A 20,871-nucleotide genomic window follows, 5' to 3' on the forward strand; every position below is an offset into this window, starting at 1 on the left:
CAATTTTAGGAAACAGTGACAAAGAATGTCCAACACTACTGTGAAGCTGGCTTGCTTCTTTTCAAATTTTAATTCATATTGTGAAAAATACATGGAAACATATTTTCTGTCTGTGGAAGCCTCTGAAAGAGCATTTGTGCGTAGCAAAGCAGCTTCTGGAACCTTCTCCCCACTGCGTTTTGGCAGGAGATGAGGGGGATGTTGGGCTGTGGATCCACCCCTGGTGGATCTCACAGGAAAGGTGAAAAGTATGCCACAGCAATGGGAAAAAGTAAAGCCAGGAAGTGTTCACATGACTATAAAAGGAGTTATGTACATTTCCTGGGGGGATTCTTTGCTCTTTCACAGAGCAGGCTGTGCAGCCTGGTGGAGTCGGGGAGAGTTGGTCCATGCATGGGGGGTGCCCAGAGTTAGGGAGGCCCCTTTGCGCATGCAGGCACAGAGGGGATTCGCTGATTGTCCTGGCTCCGCACAGCCTGGGGCCAGGTCAGTACAACTGTGGGGAGGGACGTGGAGGGCTCGGGGAGTGCATGTTTGCAGGGAGTGGGCAGCGGCTCAGGTCACCTGCAGCATTCAGACCCAGAAGAGAAGGCAAGTCCTGAGGACGGCAGTTGGACCCAAGGACACAGGCAGGGACAGAGCTCCTTCCACTGAGCCAGCTGTTAGGGGCTTGTGTTCTCAGCCCCCTGGCCGGGGTTGTCTTTGATATGTGCCGTGTATGTTGAGCCCTGCAGGCTGGGCTTGGGGGCCACTGGGTGGCCTGGGAGGCTACCAGTGTGGCATTTGGCCCCTCCCCAGCGTATGGCCCCACCCCATCCCTGCCTCTCTTCTTACTTACATCCTCCTCTTTTTATTGCTTCTCCCCAACCTCTTTCTCTCTTTCTTTTGTGTTTATTCATTCATTCTCCCTAACATGTGCTTGCAGAGTCTTCTGGGATACCCAGGGATATCACTGGCATGTTTACTAAAGGCACTGCTGATCCCCAGATGGGCCCTTTGTGAAATGACCACTGAAGGAGTGGAGCGAGGAGTCCTTGCTTTCTCAGTTTACGAAGACAGCAGTTACTGGTTTGAGACTTTGAAGACAGGATGGCTTGAGTTTTATGGATAAACATCATCATCTCATTGGTGTATTTTAGGGGGTGATATTTTTCTATCCTTGAAACTTGGATATCTAGATGACAATTTTGATCTGGTTTTACTGGGATAAAAAGCAGTTTTAGTACATCAAGTCATCTTAACTGTCCATTGAGATGGGACTCCTGTAAAATCACTTTGTACCTGGAGATAGCAATCCAAGTGTTCCGGCTGGGCGCAGTGGCTCACGCCTGTAATCCCAGCACTTTGGGAGGCCAAGGCCGGTGGATCACAAGGTCGGGAGTTCGAGACCAGCATGGCCAATATGGTAAACCCTGTCTCTAATAAAAATACAAAGAAGTAGCTGGGTGTGGTGGTGCACGCCTGTAATCCCAGCTACTTTGGAGGCTGAGGCAGTAGAATCACTTGAACTTGGGAGGTGGAGGTTGTGGCGAGCCGAGATCGTACCACTGGATTCCAGTGTGGGCGACAGAGCAAGACTCCGTCAAAGAAAGAGAGAGAGAGACCCAAATGTTCTGTGATTATACTCTGAAAACCGTGGTGCTTAAAAAATTATGACAAGCATGTTCTGCCTTGAAGAATAACAGTGATAGTGGCAGTCCTTAGCCCAACACGTTGTAGTTGATAACCAGGTACGTCTTCGTTGGCTCATTGGAATCTTACCAATAATAAACCAGTATTTGGGTACTCTTACCCTGCAATAGATGGGGAATGCCAGGCCAAGAGGTTAAGTAGGAACGGAGAGGCGTGGGAACTCAGGGCTTCATCCTCTTCTCGTCCAGGGCAGCACCCTTCACCAGGCATCTCCTGTGTCCAGCTCCGAATAAGACATAGGTCCTTGCTGTCCCCTGTGCTTCCTTCTAGAACAGCAGGTGGTAGTCCAGCAGCTCAGATACCCTCAGTTTCAGCAAGATTTTGGGGTTTACTGATTTTAGGTGAAGGAAAGGGTTCTCAGTGAAAACACTTTCCTTTAAAAACAGGAAATCATACATCATAACTCCTCCTTTGCCGGGAGAGAGATTTTTTCTGCATCCCAATTGCAAATACCTTGCTTATCTCCCCCCCCCACCCCCCATGCAGTCTTAGAGCATTCCGCTGCATGACACAGGGACATGGTTGCACCTTATCTGAGGGCAGGATGGAGCAGATTGGTGTGTGGGTCCCAGGTACCTCCCCTATAAGGGAGGGAAGCTCTGTTGCTTCTGCTCAGCGGCTGCCCTGGTGACCAGTTCTGGCTGAGAGGAAAGTACATTCCATAACATTCCTGGTGACTTGCTTATCATGTGACATTGTCATAATAGACATTGATCATTTTATGACCCAGACTAATCCAATGTAAATTCATTCTGACATGGTGGGTGCTGTTTCAGCAATGAGTTGTTGGAGACCTGGGACACAAAGGACATCTGGTCCTTGCCTTAGCCAGCTGTCAAAGGGGTTGGACCAACAGTGTTTGGGGCCCCTTCAGTTCTCATGTTGAGTGAATCTGTGACTCTAGGATGTTGGGAGTGGGAGATGGGCTGAGATTTGGGACCAGACTGAATCCCTGCCCTCTTCTCCTTCTCATATTTCTCTTCTTTTCTTTTTTCTGTTTGGTCTCCATGGTTTAAAGTATTTCTATTAGTCACTCAATTCAGCTGCATTTTGACTTAAGCAGCCTTGAGAGACCTGCTCTAAGAGCCTTCAAACTAAGTTCCCAGCATCGTTTAAACTTTGCTTTGTCCTTCACTTCTCAGCTCAAATGCCTGTTCTTGAGAGAAGTCTCTCTGATCGTCTTGTACAACAGGGATTGACACACATTTTGTAAGGGCAAGACGGCAAACGTTATAGGGCTTGCAGACCACAGGGTCTCTGTTGCAACGACTGAACTCTGCCCTTGTAACACACAAAAGCAGCGCCCGACAGTAAGGTATGGGCATGGCCGTGTTCCAATAAAGCTTTGTTTACAAAAACAAGCTGTGGCTGGCTTGGCCCGCGGGCCATCACCTGCCACCTCCCGCCAAGGGACCAGCCCTCCCCTGCCACTGCTGTGTGCACGTGCCCGTATCTTGCTGTGTCCTTCTTCCTAACACTTAAGCAAGAACACTGTATTTTTTATAGATTTTGTATCTGTTGTCTGTCATTCCCACCATAATGGACAATCCACAAGTGCAGGGTCATCTTGCTGCGGAGCTTCCAGAATAGCCTTGGTGTGTAGTAGGTATGCAGTAAATAATTGTCGAGTGAGAAAACAAATGTTAGAAACATAACCTGCCTGTCAGCAGGGCTTTCCTTGCTTGCTTTGGGGTGCGTTTGTCCATGTTACGTTTAGCTTCTATTTTCCTCCTTTTGTTGTGATTCTTTGTGGTCACGTGCTAGTTGGCATCTGGGGCTTGGCCTGCATGCCTTTGGTGGTGCCCCTTTGGGAAGCCCTGGGCCTCCCGTGTGCTGTCGATGGTGGTGGTGAGGGGATTTCTTGTCCTTGATGCATGTGGCCCTTTCACAGTGGGACTGAAACACAGATTGACTTGATTTCAGTCTCCTGTGGGAGGTTTGTGCTTTGGAGAGGTGTCGAGGCAGAACAGTTGCCTTTGATCCTGCCCTGATTTGGTGCTGTCTCAGTGCTGGGAAGCTTTGCATTTTCCAGGCCTGGAGCTCTGGGTCCCATTCACACTTCGCACTGGAGGGATGAAAGCCCGCTTCTTGGGCCCTCGCTGCCGCTCCAGCCGGCAGCTCCAGCTGCTGTTACTAATAAACGCCAGTGGTTTCCCCTCAGCTCCAGTGGAGAGGTTGTGTGGGTTGGATCCTTGTGGGTTCCATCCTGTGCTGCATATCTGGGGACTGTGACCTGGTTCGACATGGCCATGTGTATGCCAAGCAGGATGGGGCTGGTGGCGGGAAGCACAGACAACCATGAGACCCACGCCTTTAGGGTCTTGGTGTCTCCTCGGGGAGATGGGATGCATTCTTGAGAATGTGACGCATCCCATGAGCTGGCAAAGTGGGCAGATGTACGGTGGAGGGGGAGGGAGCCACTGCACTTCCGCCCAGGGTGACTGATGCAAGGTGACCCCCAGCCCAGAGGGCCCTACTTGATTTGGGCCTTGGAGAGTGGATGACAGGGAAGAGAGGGAGGAAGGACTGTCCCTACAGGAGAAGCCTGGGACGTGTGTGGCGGGAGTTGGTGAGCAGGGTGGGACGAAACTTTGTCGTGGGGAGTGGGGGGCACACAGCACCCAGCGGCTTCATTTCAGGACCCCTGTAAGTGCAGTGGAGACCGCCTTGCAGCTGTCTGGGCATTTTGCTCTTTTTGTTTTTGGTGTTAAGGCCTCCAGGCTTTTATCATTTTGAGGAAAACAGCAGGTCTCAGCTCACCCAGCACAGAATTAGTTAGGTCTCTAAACCCGCAAAGTACTGATCTGAACCTGAGAGCTCATGAAAACTCTGGGCGGCAAAAAATCTTGTAGGGGATCCCTTAGTTTTCCTTGAGTATGAGACATTTCATTTTAAGAAGCTTGGCCTTAGGGCAATGTACCAAGTCTAGCACAAGTAATTAAGAGTGTATGTGTGTGTGATGCACAGTCACGTTTAACGTACAAATGTGAAAAACTTGGCATTCTTACAAATAAAACATACCACAATGACAGATTTTTGCAGGTATTACGGTGCAAGCACACTTTGGCAATCAATTTAAACATTTTCTTGTGGAATATCCTTCCATGCTATGGTTTGGTTTGTTTCTAAAGCCCTGTAGGATGTGGAAACTAAGTCATGACAGATTTGCTGGGGGTATCATACCTCTGGTTGCTGTTCCAGATACTTCCTGACTTCCTGGGGCTTGGGGAGAGGTGGATGCCTGCTGGGGCCATTTGCAAAGCAAGAACAGCTTCTCCTGGGAATAAGCAGCCTCCACTGACCTTTGTTGGACGTTCTCTCCTCTCCCTCCTTCCCATCTGTCTCCATCTTCTCTCTCCCACCTTTCTGCAGAGCCACCAACCAAATACCAAATCTCTCAACCAGAAGTGTACGTGGCTGCACCAGGGGAGTCGCTAGAGGTGCGCTGCCTGTTGAAAGATGCCGCCGTGATCAGTTGGACTAAGGATGGGGTGCACTTGGGGCCCAACAATAGGACAGTGCTTATTGGGGAGTACTTGCAGATAAAGGGCGCCACGCCTAGAGACTCCGGCCTCTATGCTTGTACTGCCACTAGGACTGTAGACAGTGAAACTTGGTACTTCATGGTGAATGTCACAGGTGAGTTGGCCCGTGAGCACTACGCTCTCTCTTCTCTGTAGCCATTATGTGATTTACATTTTTTTGGCCAAGTGCAAAGGTAGCGAGATCTCTAATTGGATGCCAGGCACACAGCTTCATAGTTTTTGAAATTCTTCGTTGGGACCTGGTGCACCAGAAAGGCCAATCATTAAGAATGACAGAACTCTTGTGCACAAAGTAACATTTTTCTTAAGATAGTATGCTTTTATTTAAGGAAATACATGCTTTTTTCTTTCTTTTTTTGGTACCACTGACATCTTTGGCATTTAGAATATAGGACTGAAATTTGGATACTCAAGATTTCTGATTCGTTTATTAAAGTTTGAGTTTCTCTCCTTGATTTCATTCTGTGCAGTGAGCAGGACAGAACAGGCCCCCTTTGTGGCTGAGTTTAAAGTTCTGCTTTCAGAATGTTAGTTGACGATGAGAAGGGCCACACAGGTACTAAGTTTTGTCAGGGATCAATTTCTTTCTTGAAGGGGACCCGCATACTGAAAGGTTAGTGTTGGAAAAAGAGTCTTTGGGTACTACACAATTGGTAAATTTGTCAGGGGCTTGAATACTGTTTGAAGCTTGAAATCCAGTTCTCGTATATCCAATTTTATAACCTGTTTAAATAGCGTGAAAACAGAAAACATTGAGAATCATAACATAGACCAACTGTCATCATTGAGGGAAAATTTAAGCCATTAAAACTATCTTAACTAAACACAATCCCAGGCTCTTTGCGAGGGTTCCTGGGTTGTTGACTTTGCTCTGGAGAAGGTCTCAGTTGTAGATAATTGCAACCTTTTTGCTTTGCAAAAAAACACATCCATGGAATATGTTCTTTTGCATACAGATGCCATCTCATCCGGGGATGATGAGGATGACACCGATGGTGCGGAAGATTTTGTCAGTGAGAACGGTAACAACAAGAGTAAGTAACCGCCCGGCTCCGATGGTCCCCGAGAGAGGAGCGTGGAGGAAAGTCCTGCCTGTCACCTGTCTTCTTGTCGACTCTTCCGTGCCATGCTGTGTCCCGCGGCCCTTGCCTTTCCCCGCTGTGTCTACTTTCCTGACTTTCAAACCTGAGAATAAACCGCCGTTGCTGCACACCTTCTCTATTGTTTGTCCTTTCTTCTCGTGTCACTGGTCATTCGTTTTTCAAAGCAGTTACTACTTCTCTTTCCTTGATTTTTCCTTGTCCCTTTGGCTTCTCCCTATTCAGAGACATAAAAATAGTAGAACCACGTAACATCTTGGTTTTCCCTGTAATCATTGATCGTGCTTGGTTGAATCCAGTGGTGCGTGACTGGGGCGATGGCCTATTTTTGCTGTCCCGGCACAATGGGCAATATTTGGTTGTCACAACAGAGGGTGGGGGTGCTGGTGGCCTTTAGTTGGGGAGGGCCCAGGGATGCAGAGCACAGCCCCATAACAAAGAATTATCTGGTCCAAGATGTCAGTTGTCCCTAGGACGAGAAACCCCGGCCTCCTACAACACACACCTCATGCTGAGTGGAAATGAAGGGTGTGTGCCTTACTTTGCAGACCACAATTGAAAAGGGACCCAAAGGTGGTTTGCTTAATGAGGGCCGTGAACACCGAGCGCTAACATGAGAGAGGCCATGTACTTGCGAGGAAGAACATGGCATAGCCTCCTAGAGCTGGGCAACCTGGATTTGAATCTTTCTCCACAACTTCTGAGTTGCTCATTTCACTTCTGTGCCTTAGTTTCTTTAACTGTGAAGTGGGGAGTAATAATAATAATAATAATAATAATAATAATACCTTCTGGGATTGTTATGAGGATTACATGAGTTCCTAGTTGTATAGTGCTCAGAAGAGTCAGTGCTTGCAAATGTTTATTCAGTAAAGACAATAGAATATAGCATTACTAGCATTTTCCAATGACTTGGCTGGAATGTTTCCAAAGTGTTTGAACATAGGGTATTGGGGTTCTCTGCTTACATGGTATATTCTACATTTTTCTTAAAAGGATTTTAGTCAATTTAGTACATTTAAACAAGGCCTAAGTAATATATACCACACCCGGCTAGTTTATGTATTTTTTTTTCCCCGAGACGCCATCTTGCTCTGTGACCCAGGCTGGAGTGCAGTGGCGTGATCTCAGCTCGCTGCAACCTCCATCTCCTGGGTTCAAGCAATTCTCCTGCCTTAGCCTCCTGAATAACTAGGACTACAGGGGCCTGCCACCACACCTGGCTAATTTTTGTATTTTTAGTAGAGATGGAGTTTCACCATCTTGGTCAGGCTGGTCTTGAACTCTTGACCTCGTGATTCACCTGCCTTGGCCTCCAAAAGTGCTGGGATTACAGACGTGAGCCACCGTGCCTGGCCTAATTTATGTATTTTTAGTAGAGACAGAGTTCTGCCATGTTGGCCAGGCTGCTCTTGAACTCCTGACCTCAAGTGATCCACCCACCTTGGCCTCCTGAAGTGCTGGGATTATAGGTGTGAGCCACTGCGCCTGGCAATACTTTATTTTTTAGAGCACTTTTAGGTTCACAGCAAAATAATGAGGAAGGAACAAAGATTTCCCATATAATCTTCTCCAACACATGCATAGCCTGTCCTGTTATCAACATCCCCACCAGAATGGTACATCTGTTCCGGTTGATGAACCTGCACTGCCATCATTATCACCCAAAGTCTGTAGTTAACTTTAGGGTGTGTAATCATACAGTGTGTAGCCTTTACAGATTGACTTCTTTGACTTAGTAAGATGCATTTAAGTTTCCCTCATGTTTTTTCATGGCTTGATGGGTCATTTGTTTGTAGCACTGAGTATTCCATTGTTTGTAAGTATCAAAGTTTATCCATTTACCTACTAAAGGATATCTCAGCCGGGCACTGTTGCTCATGCCTATCATCCCAGCACTTTGTGAGGCTGAGCAGGTGGATCACTTGAGAACAAGAGTTCGAGACCAGCCTGGCCAACATGGCGAAATCCCTGTCTCTGCTAAAAATACATAAGTTAGCCAGGTGTAGTGGCGCACGCCTGTAATCCCAGCTACTCAGGAGGCTGAGGCATGAGAATCACTTGAACTCAGGAAGCGGAGGTTGCAGTGAGTCGAGATCATGCCACTGCATTCCCGCCTGGGTGACAGAGTGAGACTCCATCTCAAAAAAAAAAAAAAAAAAAAAAAAATCTGTTGCTTCCAAGTTTTGACAGTTGCAAATGAAGTTGTTATAGACGTCTTTGTGCAGGTTTTTGTGTGGACATAGTTTTCAGTTACTTTGGGTAAATGTTAAGGAGTGTGATTGCTGGATTATGTGGGAAGAGTGTGTTTAGATTTGTAGGAAACCACCAAGCTGCCTTCCAAAGTGGCTGCACCATTTTGCATTCCCACCAGCAAGGAACGAGAGTTCCTGTTGCTCCACATCATTCGATGTGCCCAGTGTTCTGGATTTTGGCCATTCTGATAGGTGTGTAATGGTATTTTGTTGTTTTAATTTAAATTTCTCTGATGACAGATGATGCAAAGCATCTTTTAATATGATTAATTGCCATCCATATATCTTCTTTGGTGAGAGGTCTGTTAAGGCCGTTGGCCCATTTTTTAATTAGGTTGTTTGTTTTCTTACTGTCGACTTGTAAGAGTTCTTTGTATATCTTGGATAACAGTCCTTTATTACATCTCTTTTGCAAATAGTTTCTCCCCCAACCTGTGGCTTGCCTTTTCATTCTCTTGACAGTGTCTCTTGCAGAGCAGAAATTTTTAAGTTTCATGTAGTCCAGTTTTTTCTTTTATGGATGTTGCCTTTGGTATTATATCTAAAATGTCATCATCCAACCCAAAATCATCCAGATTTTCTCCTATGTTACCTCCTAGGATTATTATAGTTTTGTATTTTGTATTTATGTGTGTAATCTATTTTAAGTTAATTTTTGTGAAGGATGTTAGGTGTGTGTATGGGTTCACTTTTTAGCCTGTGGTGGTTCTGGCACTATTTGTTGAAAATACTTTTTTTTTTGAGATGGGAGTTTCGCTCTTATTGCCCAGGCTGGAGTGCAATGGTGCGATCTCAGCTCACTCAGGTACATGCTACCACACCCCGCTAATTTTGTATTTTTAGTGGAGACGGGGTTTCTCCATGTTGGTCAGGCTGGTCTGGAACTCCCAGGCTCAGGTGATCTGCCCGCCTTGGCCTCCCAAAGTGCTGGGATTACAGGTGTGAGCCCCTGCGCCTGGCCTGTCTTTTAGCTTTTTAAAGGAAAAAGATAAAACAGATATTGGTAGGTACCTCAGATAAATGAGTTACTTAAGTGAAGATTTAGATTTGTCCCTGAATATCCTAGCAGCTTGGGCAAAAGGGAAATATTTTGGTTGATGCAGTTTTTACTTTTTGTCAAGAGGAAGCTTAGGGCAGTGATTCTCAAAGTGAAGTTCCTGGACCAGCAGCATCAGCATCACCTGAGAACTCCCTCGAAATGCAGATTCTCAGGTTCCTCCTCAGTCCCACTGCCTTAGAAACTCTGGGGGTGATTCTGCTTCACACTGAAATCCGAGAACCACTGGCTTAGAATTTGCACATGGAGGTCTGCCCTGAATGGGAGCTTACCGTTAGCGGTCTTGTTCGTAAAACAGTGGATAATAAGGTGAGTGGAAGTATCTTCTGTGATTTGTACCAGCCTTCTAAAGAGGTTATCATTATTATTTAACAAAAAGCACTAATACAGTGGAGCACGTCACTCACTTATTTTGGCCAGTGGCTCTGGCATGAAGCTGGAGGCAAAGATGCTGAAGGCCCGCCCTAGACAGGCTCTGAGCTGGTTGCTGGTTCCATCCGTGCCACTGATAACCCGATCAGGTGGAGAGAGTATTTATTCTTGCTTTATTGATTAGAAAGTTGTGGCTCAGCAAGCAAAAGCAGAGCTGCGTTTCAGTCGTAGGCCTGTTGCATGAGAGCATCCTAGGGTCACGATGTGGGTGGAGTGAGAATGCTTGTACAGGTGTTTACAGCTCTCAAGTTTTACTGTATGTGGGTGTTCTCGCTGTGGATTGAGACATCAGATTCTGTCAGGGTGGTTTTTGGATGCCTGGGGAACTGTGTTGTCCTGGTGGTCAGGTACCTGCCTAATAGCAGGTTACCGTGAAACCATGTGAAGCAATAAAATGCAACAGCAAGGTATGGATTACGTGACAGGCAGGCTGAGGGGTTCAGAAGGATTATATGCTGTGGCCCTTATGCTTTGCCTTATGAACACTGTTCCTAGCTGCCCAGCACCCATGCAGAAGGACCAGGGGGTAGAGCGCCCATGTGATGAATGCCAACCAGCAGTGTACTTGCCATGCCTTCACCTTGCAAGCAGGGTTCTTTTGTAATTAGCTCTCAAATGACACCAACTCTACCCCCGAAATGGGTGCTCTGCAGTGATTAAGGGCTAGTGTTAGCTGTACCGGGAGATACTGCTGTGAGGAGGTGCCTCTGTTTGGTATCTGTGAAACATTAGATGCTATTTAAAGTGATAGCAGTTCTTAGTTGGCTACTTGGCCTCTGCCATCTGTTAGTGTGATTAGGCTGGTCTGATTCACAGGTGCAGCCTGGGGCGGCTGAGATTAAGCAGCTGTGGCCTGTGTGGACAGAGGAATGCCATGGCCTGGGTAATTGGCAAGGCAGGAAAGGGGACGTTGCCATTAAAACAATTTTTTGCCACCTCAAGTGTCAAATGCCTGACCCGATTAATAGGGAAAATTGCAGAAGCACCAAATTCTTTGCATTTTCAGCCACCTGGAAAACACTCATGTGTCCAGATTGATTGCTTTGGTGCCTTCTCATTGTCTGGAAATGCCACTGGGGTGTGTTTGAATGTTCTTCTTTAGGAACTTTGACAAATGATGCTCCAGTGACCCGGTGTTGATGGTGACATTTTTAGGCTTTTTTCAGTTTTTTTTTTTTTTTTCTTCTCCTTTTGGATTGAGACATTGAAAATTTAGTTCTGTATCTTCCAGTTGGAAAAATACATTGCAGGTCATTTCTTCTGCTGATATGCTAGATTACTGATCTAATTTTGGTGGTTAATATAAGAAGGCAAGCTCAGCTGCCTGCTGGAGTTCCTCTTAGATTCTATACAAAGTACAAAAAGCTTGGGCACCACATACAATGGCAAAAATAACAATCAAGAATGAAAGATCGGGCGCAGTGGCTCACGGATGTAATCCCAGCACTTTGGAAGGCCAAGGTGGGCGGATCACAAGGTCAGGAGTTCGAGACCAGCCTGGCCAATATGGTGAAACCCTGTCTCTACCAAAAATATAAAAATTAGCCGAGCTTGGTGGTGGGCGCCTGTAGTCCCAGCTACTCGGGAAACTGAGGCAGGAGAATCGCTTGGACCCAGGAGGCGGAGGTTGCAGTGAGCTGAAATCGTGCCACCACACTCCAGCCTGGGTGACAAAGCAAGACTCTGTCTCAAAAAAAAAAAAAAAAAAAAATCTCTATCTATCTATCCATCTATCTCTCTCTCTCTCTCTCTCTCTCTCTCTCTCTATCTATCTATATCTATTTTAAGTTGATTTCTTCATCACAGATGTGCAGGGCATTTGCTGGTCATATTTTAGCAGCTGACTAGCTGATGACCTCACATGGTACCAGCACTAGATGTTTCCAAGTGGAACAGTCCTGTGATGTCATTACAAGCCTGGCTGCCAGGAAATAATGCTGTTACATATGCCCCTTGGTGCAACACATTTTCTCCAGAAAGAAAGTTGCAATTTCAAATGCTAATTTTTGAAATGCATCCAGGTTGAGGGTTTTGAAAGGTTAAGAATTTATCCTTTTGCATAGAAAAGCATGAGTTAACTAGTTCTTGCCTTCCCTAATACTAGGTGTGTTGATGGGTTATCTGGCAGCCACTAGGTAGATACATATACCCATTTGTTCGAGGGATTTTTATTGTCTCCAGCTTGTGTTTCGGTGATTAATGTTTCTGAAGAACTTGAGACTTAGTTTTGAGAAGATCACGATTGACGAAAAGTTCAGGTCCGTTGCTTAACTCGAAGGAAGTGATGGAGAAACAGCTGTATCAAGACTCTTGCTGTTAAAGTGGTTCTTTCTCTCGAGTGATGCGAGACAAAGTGATTTTCTATTTTGGTTTCATTCCTGTTGAGACCTGCAGATGCCCACACTCCATGTCAGGGAGAAAGGCTATTGTTTTTGGAAGTAATTAGGGAAAATGAAGGTAGTTAGCCTGAGATCCCAAACTCATTTCATTGATTAACCTGCCGATAACAGTTCAAAGTCACCTTTGTTCTAATTGGGATTTTTACTTGGTAGAGATCTTAAGTTGGTAACCGCAGGCTTCTTAGTTGTGTTGAAGTTTCTAGGAATTGAAAAGAACAATAGCAACAACAACAGCAACAAAAAACCCACACAGGCTTCGCAAATTTTTGGAAATTCCCTTTGTAATGAAAACATCATCAATAAGTTGGTTTGGGCCAGCACAGCAGCTGGCGCCTGTAATCCTAGCTAGTTGGGAGGCCGAAGCAGGAGGATTGTGTGTACCCAGGAGTTTGAGACTAGCTTGGGCAACATAGCAAGACCCCATCTCTACAAAAAATAAAAAATTAGCCAGGTGTGGTGGCTCATGCCTGTAGTCATGGTTACTCGGGAGGCTGAGGTGGGAGGATCACCTGAACCCAGGAGATCAAGGCTGCAGTGAGCCGTGGTCATACCGCTGCAGTGCAACCTGGGCAACACAGCAAGACCCTGTCTCTTAAAAGCAAAGGCTGGTTTTGGTGTTTTATCGCAAAGACTGGTGATGAGGTTCCATCCAATGGTTGGATTGAATATCTTTCTCAGTCTCCTCCTTGGTTAAACAGCGCAGCCAATGATTGGAGAAGTTTCCTTTGAAGGCAGATCTTGGCAATTCCCATGGGCTAACTGGTCTGCTCGTGGGCTCTGTTCTTTCACTTGTGGTTAACTTGCTTGGTTTTTAAAACATATATTTCTGATTGAATGCCTGGCTGGTTAGCAAGTTTTTAATGAGAGTTCTCAAATAAAGCCACAGACACACCCCCTCATAATCATATCCTCACTCATATCTCCATATTTTGTTAGATTTGTTTTCTCTTAGTTTATACCAAACCAAAAACAGAACTGCAGGATAGTGGGGAGCTCTGAGACATTTTTCCCCTGTCAGGAGTCAAGGCATTCAAATGTCCTGATTAGTGATATTTTTAAAAGCCCTAATTATAGACTCGAGACAGAGGCTTTAGTGGGGCTTTAGAGAGTTTGTGAGACTTAATCTAGGAGCTGAAACAGGCTGTGTTTTTAAAATTTTTTGCATCCATAAAAATACAGTTGGCAGTCATCAGTGGCCGCTGCTCACATAAATCTTGAACTTTTGACTTAATTACCATGGGAGAGTTCAAAGGGCAGGCTGGAGTGGTTGAAGGAACACTGTTCAGGGAGCTGGAGATGGGCCTGGCCTCAGCCCGGCCTCTGGCTGTGTGACCTTGATCAAATCACTTAACCTTTCTGGATGACATTGATCACATCAGTCGTTGGGCCAGATGGTCACTGAGGTCTCTTTTGGTACAGCCTGGTAATATGATTCCATGTTTCTCCTTTAAATCATTGGGCCGTGTTCTCTCTTTTTTTGGTTCGAGAGAGAGAGAGAGAGAGAGAGAAGATTATAAACCTTAGATGTCAGCATTGGGATGTGTAAGGGTTTTGGTGGGGGCAGGCCCAGCAGACTATGGTTTCTCATTAAGTTTAAATTGCAGGGTCGAAAGAAATCATATAATCCTACCATTTGTTGATAGAATCAATACCTGCCTAGCACAGAGATACCCGGAAAGTATGTTCGAACTGGGAGGGACCTTAATCAGTGCAACTACTTCATTTTAATAGCTAAAGCTTTTAATAGTCATCCATCCGTCTGTCCGTTCATCCATCCATCCAATAAACGCTTGAGTGCCTACCCCATAGGCTGAAGACAACTCCAGCTGTACCCTCCAGGTGCCCTACTCTTGTTGGTCAGCATCAGAAGGAATATTTTTCAGTACAGAGAAACTGATGTTAGAAGCACACATCTATCACAAAGAAGGGGCCCCGAGAAAGAATGATAACTTGGCTCTGGGGTGGGAATGTTAAAAGCTGTGTTGGAGTCCTTTAAGGGAAGGTTCTGTGCATTTATAAATCTCTCTGTAACCCATTGCATCTTAAAAGACTTCTGTTGTCTTAAAGTAAAATTCTACTTACTTAATATTATTACTTACATGCAATAACTGTTACAGTGTAGAAAATGATAATGAGTAGGTATGCTATACGCTGGTGATGGGATGTGATTGATTGACTGTGGCTAGGTTTGACTGTTCCTTTAATCAGCTCATTCTTAGTATTTAATGATTAGGAGAACATCATTCTCGTGGTACCTGTTACATCAGAAGCTCTAAGAATGTCAGAGCCAAAGGTACCATACCTATCTTCGAGATTCATTTGTTTCCTTTACAGGTGGTTTAGTATCATTCATTTTGAATGCCATTGGAAGTTTATACCACACATCTCTATTAGTTGACTTTAAGCCCACTCTTCATACACCTCTAAGGTATATAAAGTTCAGGGAAACTCATGTGTCCTTGGCTTGCAGATTCATTTGATTGATTGATTGAGACAGAGTTTTGCTGTTGTTGCCCAGGCTGGAGTGCAATGGCATGATCTCGGTTCACTGCAACCTCTGCCTCCTGGGTTCAAGCGATTCTCCTGCCTCAGCCTCCTGAGTAGTTGGGACTATAGCCATGCGTCACCACGTCCAGCTAATTTTTGTATTTTTAGTAGAGACAGGGTTTCACCATGTTGGTCAGGCTGGTCTTGAACTTCTGACCTCGGGTGATCTGCCTGCCTCGGCCCCCAGAGTGCTGGGATTGCAGGCGTGAGCTACGGCACCTGGACTGCAGATTCATTTTAGATAGAATTGTTGAGTAAACATCCCTGTTGAGCATCTACTATGGACAAGGCTGATCTCGGCTTTGGTAGATCTTTAATTTGATACATGAGTTCCTTCTCCAAATGAGAGTTGTTAAAGCTGTTCATGAGCCTTGGTATAAAAGGGGCTTCCTTAGGTAGAGGAGCCTGTCGTAGGTGCCTGGATGGTGTTTGTCTCCAGCTGCTTTGCAGTTCTTGGGAAGCCCTGGCATTTCCATATGTGGCCTTTCCAACTGCGAGAACATACAGAGGACACCAGGCTGCTGATGAAGGAAATGCAGTAAGGCTATCTTATAGTATTATTATTTTTCTAGATCTTACAGATTCTTCAAGGTTCACATAAAGCTAGTGTATTTCGGGAAGAGCTATTGTAAAATTATGAAAGAGTTCTGGCCAGGCACGGTGGCTCACACCTGTAATCCCAGCACTTTGGGAGACCGAGGCAGGCAGATCACAAGGTCAGGAGATTGAGACCATCCTGGCTAACACGGTCTCTACTACAAAAAAAAAAAAAAAAAAAAATTAGCTGGGCATGGTGGCGGGTGCCTGTAGTCCCAACTACTCGGGAGGCCGAGGCAGGAGAATGGCATCAACCCGGGAGGTGGAGCTTGCAGTGAGCCGAGATTGTACCACTGCACTCCAGCCTAGGCAACAGAGCGAGACACTGTCTCAAAGAAAAAAAAGACTCCTCCCCTCCCGTATCAAGTTCATTAAACCTATTTGTGAGCTTGACATTTAAAGAGAGGCTGTGTGCTGGTATGATGTTAGCAGTCACCAGGGTGGGACTGGTCACGCAGGGGAGCCTGGGCGGAGGGTTGTGCCTGGATTTTTTATGGTGCCCCCCGACCTTGGATCTCTGAGACTTAGATGAGCAGCCCTGTGCCCATATCCTGTGGGCTGTGTCTCTGTTTTGCAGAAGCAGATTTTATAGGTATAGCTCTGATGATTGAAATATCACCCCAGGGAAGTGGCTACCTGCCAGAAATTCCAGCAAAATTATTTCACCTTAGTCCTTAAATCATTCCTGAGGCACCAAGACAAAGGTGCGGGTTGCCCGTGTGCTGTTGCTGTTGCCGCAGGTCAGGCCTGCATAGGTGTGCGTGGTCTGGGGCGGTCCCTGTGCTGTTACAGTCTCACCCATGGCTTGGCCCAGTGAGAGCAGAAAAGAACAACATTCCTAGTTCCTTCAGCTAAATCCCACTTTTTTTTAGGGAACATAAAAACCATGCCTAATGGTATGTAAGCACATATCTGTTGATTTCTTTTATGTAAAAAGGAAAAGACATTCCACAGGATCAGCTCAGTAGTAATTGATGTGATCTGAAAGAGTTACTGCATTAATATTTAGCTAATTCTTATGAATAGGCTATTGTGTTTACTTAAACAAATGACATGAGTGCAGACACCTGACAGCATGAGGTATGCTTTCCATTTAGGTCAGATTTGTAAACGTCTTTGTGTAGTGACAAAGCTCATTATTTGTTTTGTGCTCTCAATGGTTTCTTTTTAGTGACTGTGGCTGTGGATGGATTTTTCTAAGTAGAAGCTTTTAAAATGAAAGATTATTGAAATTGTTTCAGTATATGCCGGGCCCTGAGAGTCTTGTGATGAATAGGAATCAAGTACTCCCTGGTGAACCTTCAAAAGAATAGGTGCGTTCATAGGCGTTCAACACCCAAAGCCAAATGGCTACCCAGGTTGCAAATGCAACTGGATTCAAACGAAAGAATTCGGTCCCTGTTCCTTTTTTCTTCTCCTTCCTCTTCTTCCCTCCCAGCTTCTATAGTTTTGCCCCTCTTCCCACTGTTTTAGCATCATATGGATGCACCTAAATCCCATCACTTTGACACTTAGATAAGCGCAGGGATAAAGATAGAGCATGCCCTGGCAAAGAAATCTCAGCCCTACCTTTGACAACAGGTTTCAAGAGCAAGCGTGAAGGCTAATTGGGGTAGGTGTTTGGATGCAATCATTTCAATTCCTAATTGTATCTTGAGAGTCTGGCTGCTAAGTGAAGGGGATCCTTATCCCCCAGGGACTGTGCTCTACACCCATGGAATAGAGGAGACTTCTAAATATGCATCAGAGACAAAGTCCCTGCCTAGGGCCATTTTGCCTTGGGTTTGTGAAGTGTGTGTGCTGTTGTTCAGTCTAGCCTTCATCAGAAATAAGCACAGTTATGAATCAGCCTTCTAGAATGTTCAAGGTCCTGTTGGTGGCTGTTTCAGAGGAATACAGGGATATTGGTTACCACTTTGCTAAGACAGAAACATATATGTGAAAAGTTAAATTGCTGTACTGTAGAGGTTCTGGACAGGAAAAAAGGAGGACATGTGCCTTGACCCAGGCTGGCTTTCCCGGACTTTAGCCTTAAACATCAGAATGGTGGAAGGTACGGATTCCAACCTCATGGAGAAGCTGCATCTTCCTAGCAGTGGAGAGTAGGGTTGAAGACAGTGGGCTCTGGCATCAGGCTGATGTAGTTCAAATCCTGGCTGCACCTCTTCCAAGCTTCATGGCTTTTGGCAGGTTACGTAACTTCTCTGTGCCTCAGTTTCCCCACTTGGAAGCCAAGATTATGATAGTGCCTTTCTCATTGAATTGGTGTGAAGATTAATGTGTTGACATGTAAAAACTCTTTGAGCAGTGCTTGGCAAAGCAGAGGCTTTCAGTCAGTAGTAGTCATTAGCCACTATTAGCAGGCATGAAGAATTTACAGTGGTATTCTGGCTTGAGGTTGTGGCTTTTATTTAGATAAAATACACTTTGCTTGGTGATTTAAAACTTTTTTCTTGAGTTTAAAAAGTCACTTGTATTTATGACTTTCAGGGATATTTGGAGGGCATAACTTTAACATATTTAATTGGTAGCTTCCTCTTATCATTAGTGGGGTGGTAGGGTTATGGTATGCATAACCACCATTGGAAATAATTTTTTTAAATAAAAAAGTTAATGTGTATTTAGTGATACAGTTTTTGTTTGTCTGTTTGTATATAAGTTCTCAGAAATGTATGAATGCCTCTCTGGCTTATTTTATTATATTAGAATGATAATTTATACTATTGATTGCCCTTTAAAATAAGGCATTAGTGGATAACTCGATAGGGCTTTGGAGGACAACTTGTTTTTAACTAGTGTGTGTATGTGACCATTTAATAGGTGTGGCAATCCAAAATGATATATTTTTGGAGGACTTAGCTGTATACGTTGTATACGTTGTTCATATGTATATAAAGTAGCATTTTAAAACATGATTTGGCGTGAAGTGATTTTCTGGCATCAAGAACAAGAGAGAGAAGGGGCCTCAAACACTTTTTTTCCCCCCTGTTAGTAGACATGAACCGTCCCTCTCTGGGACCTTCTGCTCAGCCAGGTGGATTAGACTTCTGAAAATATTTTCCAAATGTAAATATTACCCAAAGATTTTAAAAATAGCTTATCATTTACATGCAAAGCGAAATGATCTAACCTGTTTGGAGTTTACTCATGGAGGGGAAGCTGTCCATCGGTATACATTCTAATATTGTTTTCCAAAACAGGAGCACCTTACTGGACCAACACAGAAAAGATGGAAAAGCGGCTCCATGCTGTGCCTGCGGCCAACACTGTCAAGTTTCGCTGCCCAGCGGGGGGTAACCCAACACCAACCATGCGGTGGCTGAAAAACGGGAAGGAGTTTAAGCAGGAGCATCGCATTGGAGGCTACAAGGTAGAATTATGCTTTCAGAACATCACATTTCTTGCATTTTTGTTTATTTATTTATTTATTTTTGAGATGGAGTTTCTCTCTGTCACCCAGCTGGAGTGCAGTGGCGTGATCTTGGTTCACTGCAACCTCCACCTCCCAGGTTCAAATGATTCTCCTGCCTTAGCCTCCCGAGTAGCTGGGACTACAGACACCCACCACCACACCTGGCTAATTTTTTGTACCTTTAGCAGAGACAGGGTTTCACCGTGTTATCTAGGATGGTCTTGATCTTCTGATCTTGTGATCCGCCTGCCTCAGCCTCCCAAAGTGCTGGGATTACAGGTGTGAGCCACCATGCCCTGCCCTACATTTTTGTTTATCTTTTTAAAGTGCTCAAAAGTTAGCAGAAATTAGAAGGAATACTTTAACAACAATCAATAATTGTCACAATTGCCCATGTCGGGGTTTGATATTAACAAAAAATATTACCCCGGACTTGCATGTAATTTTAAAGTACAATTCCCATTTGTGTTGTTCTTCATATGAGGAGAGTTTAATAACAGAAGGGTCGAAAGTTGAGAGTCTGTTTTCTATATGCTTTATAGTGTATAAAACTAAAACGGGTGTGGAATTTGAGAAGCGTCAGTATAGTTTCCCTGTCAGAGCAGGATTGCATGAATAGTGAGGGGACTTGGATTAGAGACTGGGGTATGAAATATGAAGCATTAAGGGAGAGTGCATGGAGATGACAGCAGCAATCTGCTATCCTCCTTGAAGGATTCTGAAGTGCCCGTCACACAATGCCATGAAATTTAGTCTCATCACTCCCTCGGGAGTTTGAAATTGGCAGCTGTCTCCCTGCAGATGCCTGTGCATGCTCCTTCTAGCCTTTGTTCATCCACTTAGCAGACATTGAGCACCCTGTGTGCCAGGCATCCTCCTGGGCTCTGGGGAGATGAGAGGGTGAGGGATGGCTCCAGTTCTGAGGGGCTCCTAGTCCAGTCTTGGAGGGGAGGCAGAGGAGAACTCTGGCAACAGGAGGGACACAGGTTTGGTTGAAGTTGCAGGAACATGTTGCATCCCATGGATGTGCATGGAAAGGTGATATTGGCTGTTTGGAAGAATAAGGAGAAAGGAGGTCAGGAAAGGATTCAGGTCTGAGTTGGAAGGAGAGGTGTCTCAGAAAGAGAGATGGAATTTCCAAATTATTTAGTATGGAAGGGGAGAACTGTAATAATTGAGCATATGAAGAGGACTGAAGGAATGATGAAATTCTCTGATGCATTTGGAACATAAGTGGGCATATTAGTTACCTGTTGCTGCATAATAAATTGCCCCAAGGTATGGTAGCTTTAAGCAACATTTACTACCTCACTGTTTCCTGGGTCAGGAATGAAGGTGTGGCTTAGCTGGATCTTCCGTCTCCAGCTGTCTCACAGGACTGTAAACAAGGGTTGAGGCTGAGGTCTCATTGGAAGGATTAATTGGGGAAGGAACTGCTCATGTGGTTGCTGTTAGGATTCACTTCCTTGCAGAGGGCCTCAGTTCCTCACTGACTGTTGACTGGGGGCTGCCCACTGTTCCATGCCACGCGGGCCTCTTCATAGGGCAGCTGCTGTCATCAGAGCAAAGGAGAAGCCAGAGAGAGAGAGAGAGAGAGCAGAATGAGAAGCAGAGAGAGAGAGAGAATGAAAGCAGAGAGAGAGAGAGAATGAGAGCAGAATCACAGAAGTCACAGCCTTTTGTAGCCCAGTGTTGGAAGGGACAGCCACCACTTTTGCTTTTTTCCATGACTAAGCAAGACCCTAGGGAAGAGTTTGCCCAAGGACCTGAATGCCAGGAGACGTGGGGATCACTGGAACCCATCTGGGAAAATTGACGGTGGGAGAAATAGAAGA

The 20,871-nt window shown here is 45.2% G+C and overlaps 1 protein-coding gene across 23 annotated transcripts in view; it reads left to right on the plus strand.

The window, feature by feature from the left end:
• FGFR2 (fibroblast growth factor receptor 2) overlaps positions 1-20,871 on the plus strand; it is a 120,576-nt gene that overhangs the window by 27,762 nt on the left and 71,943 nt on the right. For 10 of the 23 annotated variants that reach the window (XM_033180791.1, XM_033180825.1, XM_033180815.1 and 7 more), the window contains exons 3-5: positions 5,065-5,331; positions 6,194-6,271; positions 18,825-18,994. In XM_033180791.1, the coding sequence (XP_033036682.1) occupies positions 5,065-5,331; positions 6,194-6,271; positions 18,825-18,994 (515 nt within the window). The remainder of the gene's footprint in view (positions 1-5,064; positions 5,332-6,193; positions 6,272-18,824; positions 18,995-20,871) is intronic. The other 13 variants (XM_033180886.1, XM_033180900.1, XM_033180892.1 and 10 more) reach the window with 2 other exon arrangements.

Source organism: Trachypithecus francoisi, unplaced genomic scaffold, assembly GCF_009764315.1.
Source record: "Trachypithecus francoisi isolate TF-2019V2 unplaced genomic scaffold, Tfra_2.0 Contig01579, whole genome shotgun sequence".
In the NCBI taxonomy this organism is placed as follows: domain Eukaryota; kingdom Metazoa; phylum Chordata; class Mammalia; order Primates; family Cercopithecidae; genus Trachypithecus; species Trachypithecus francoisi.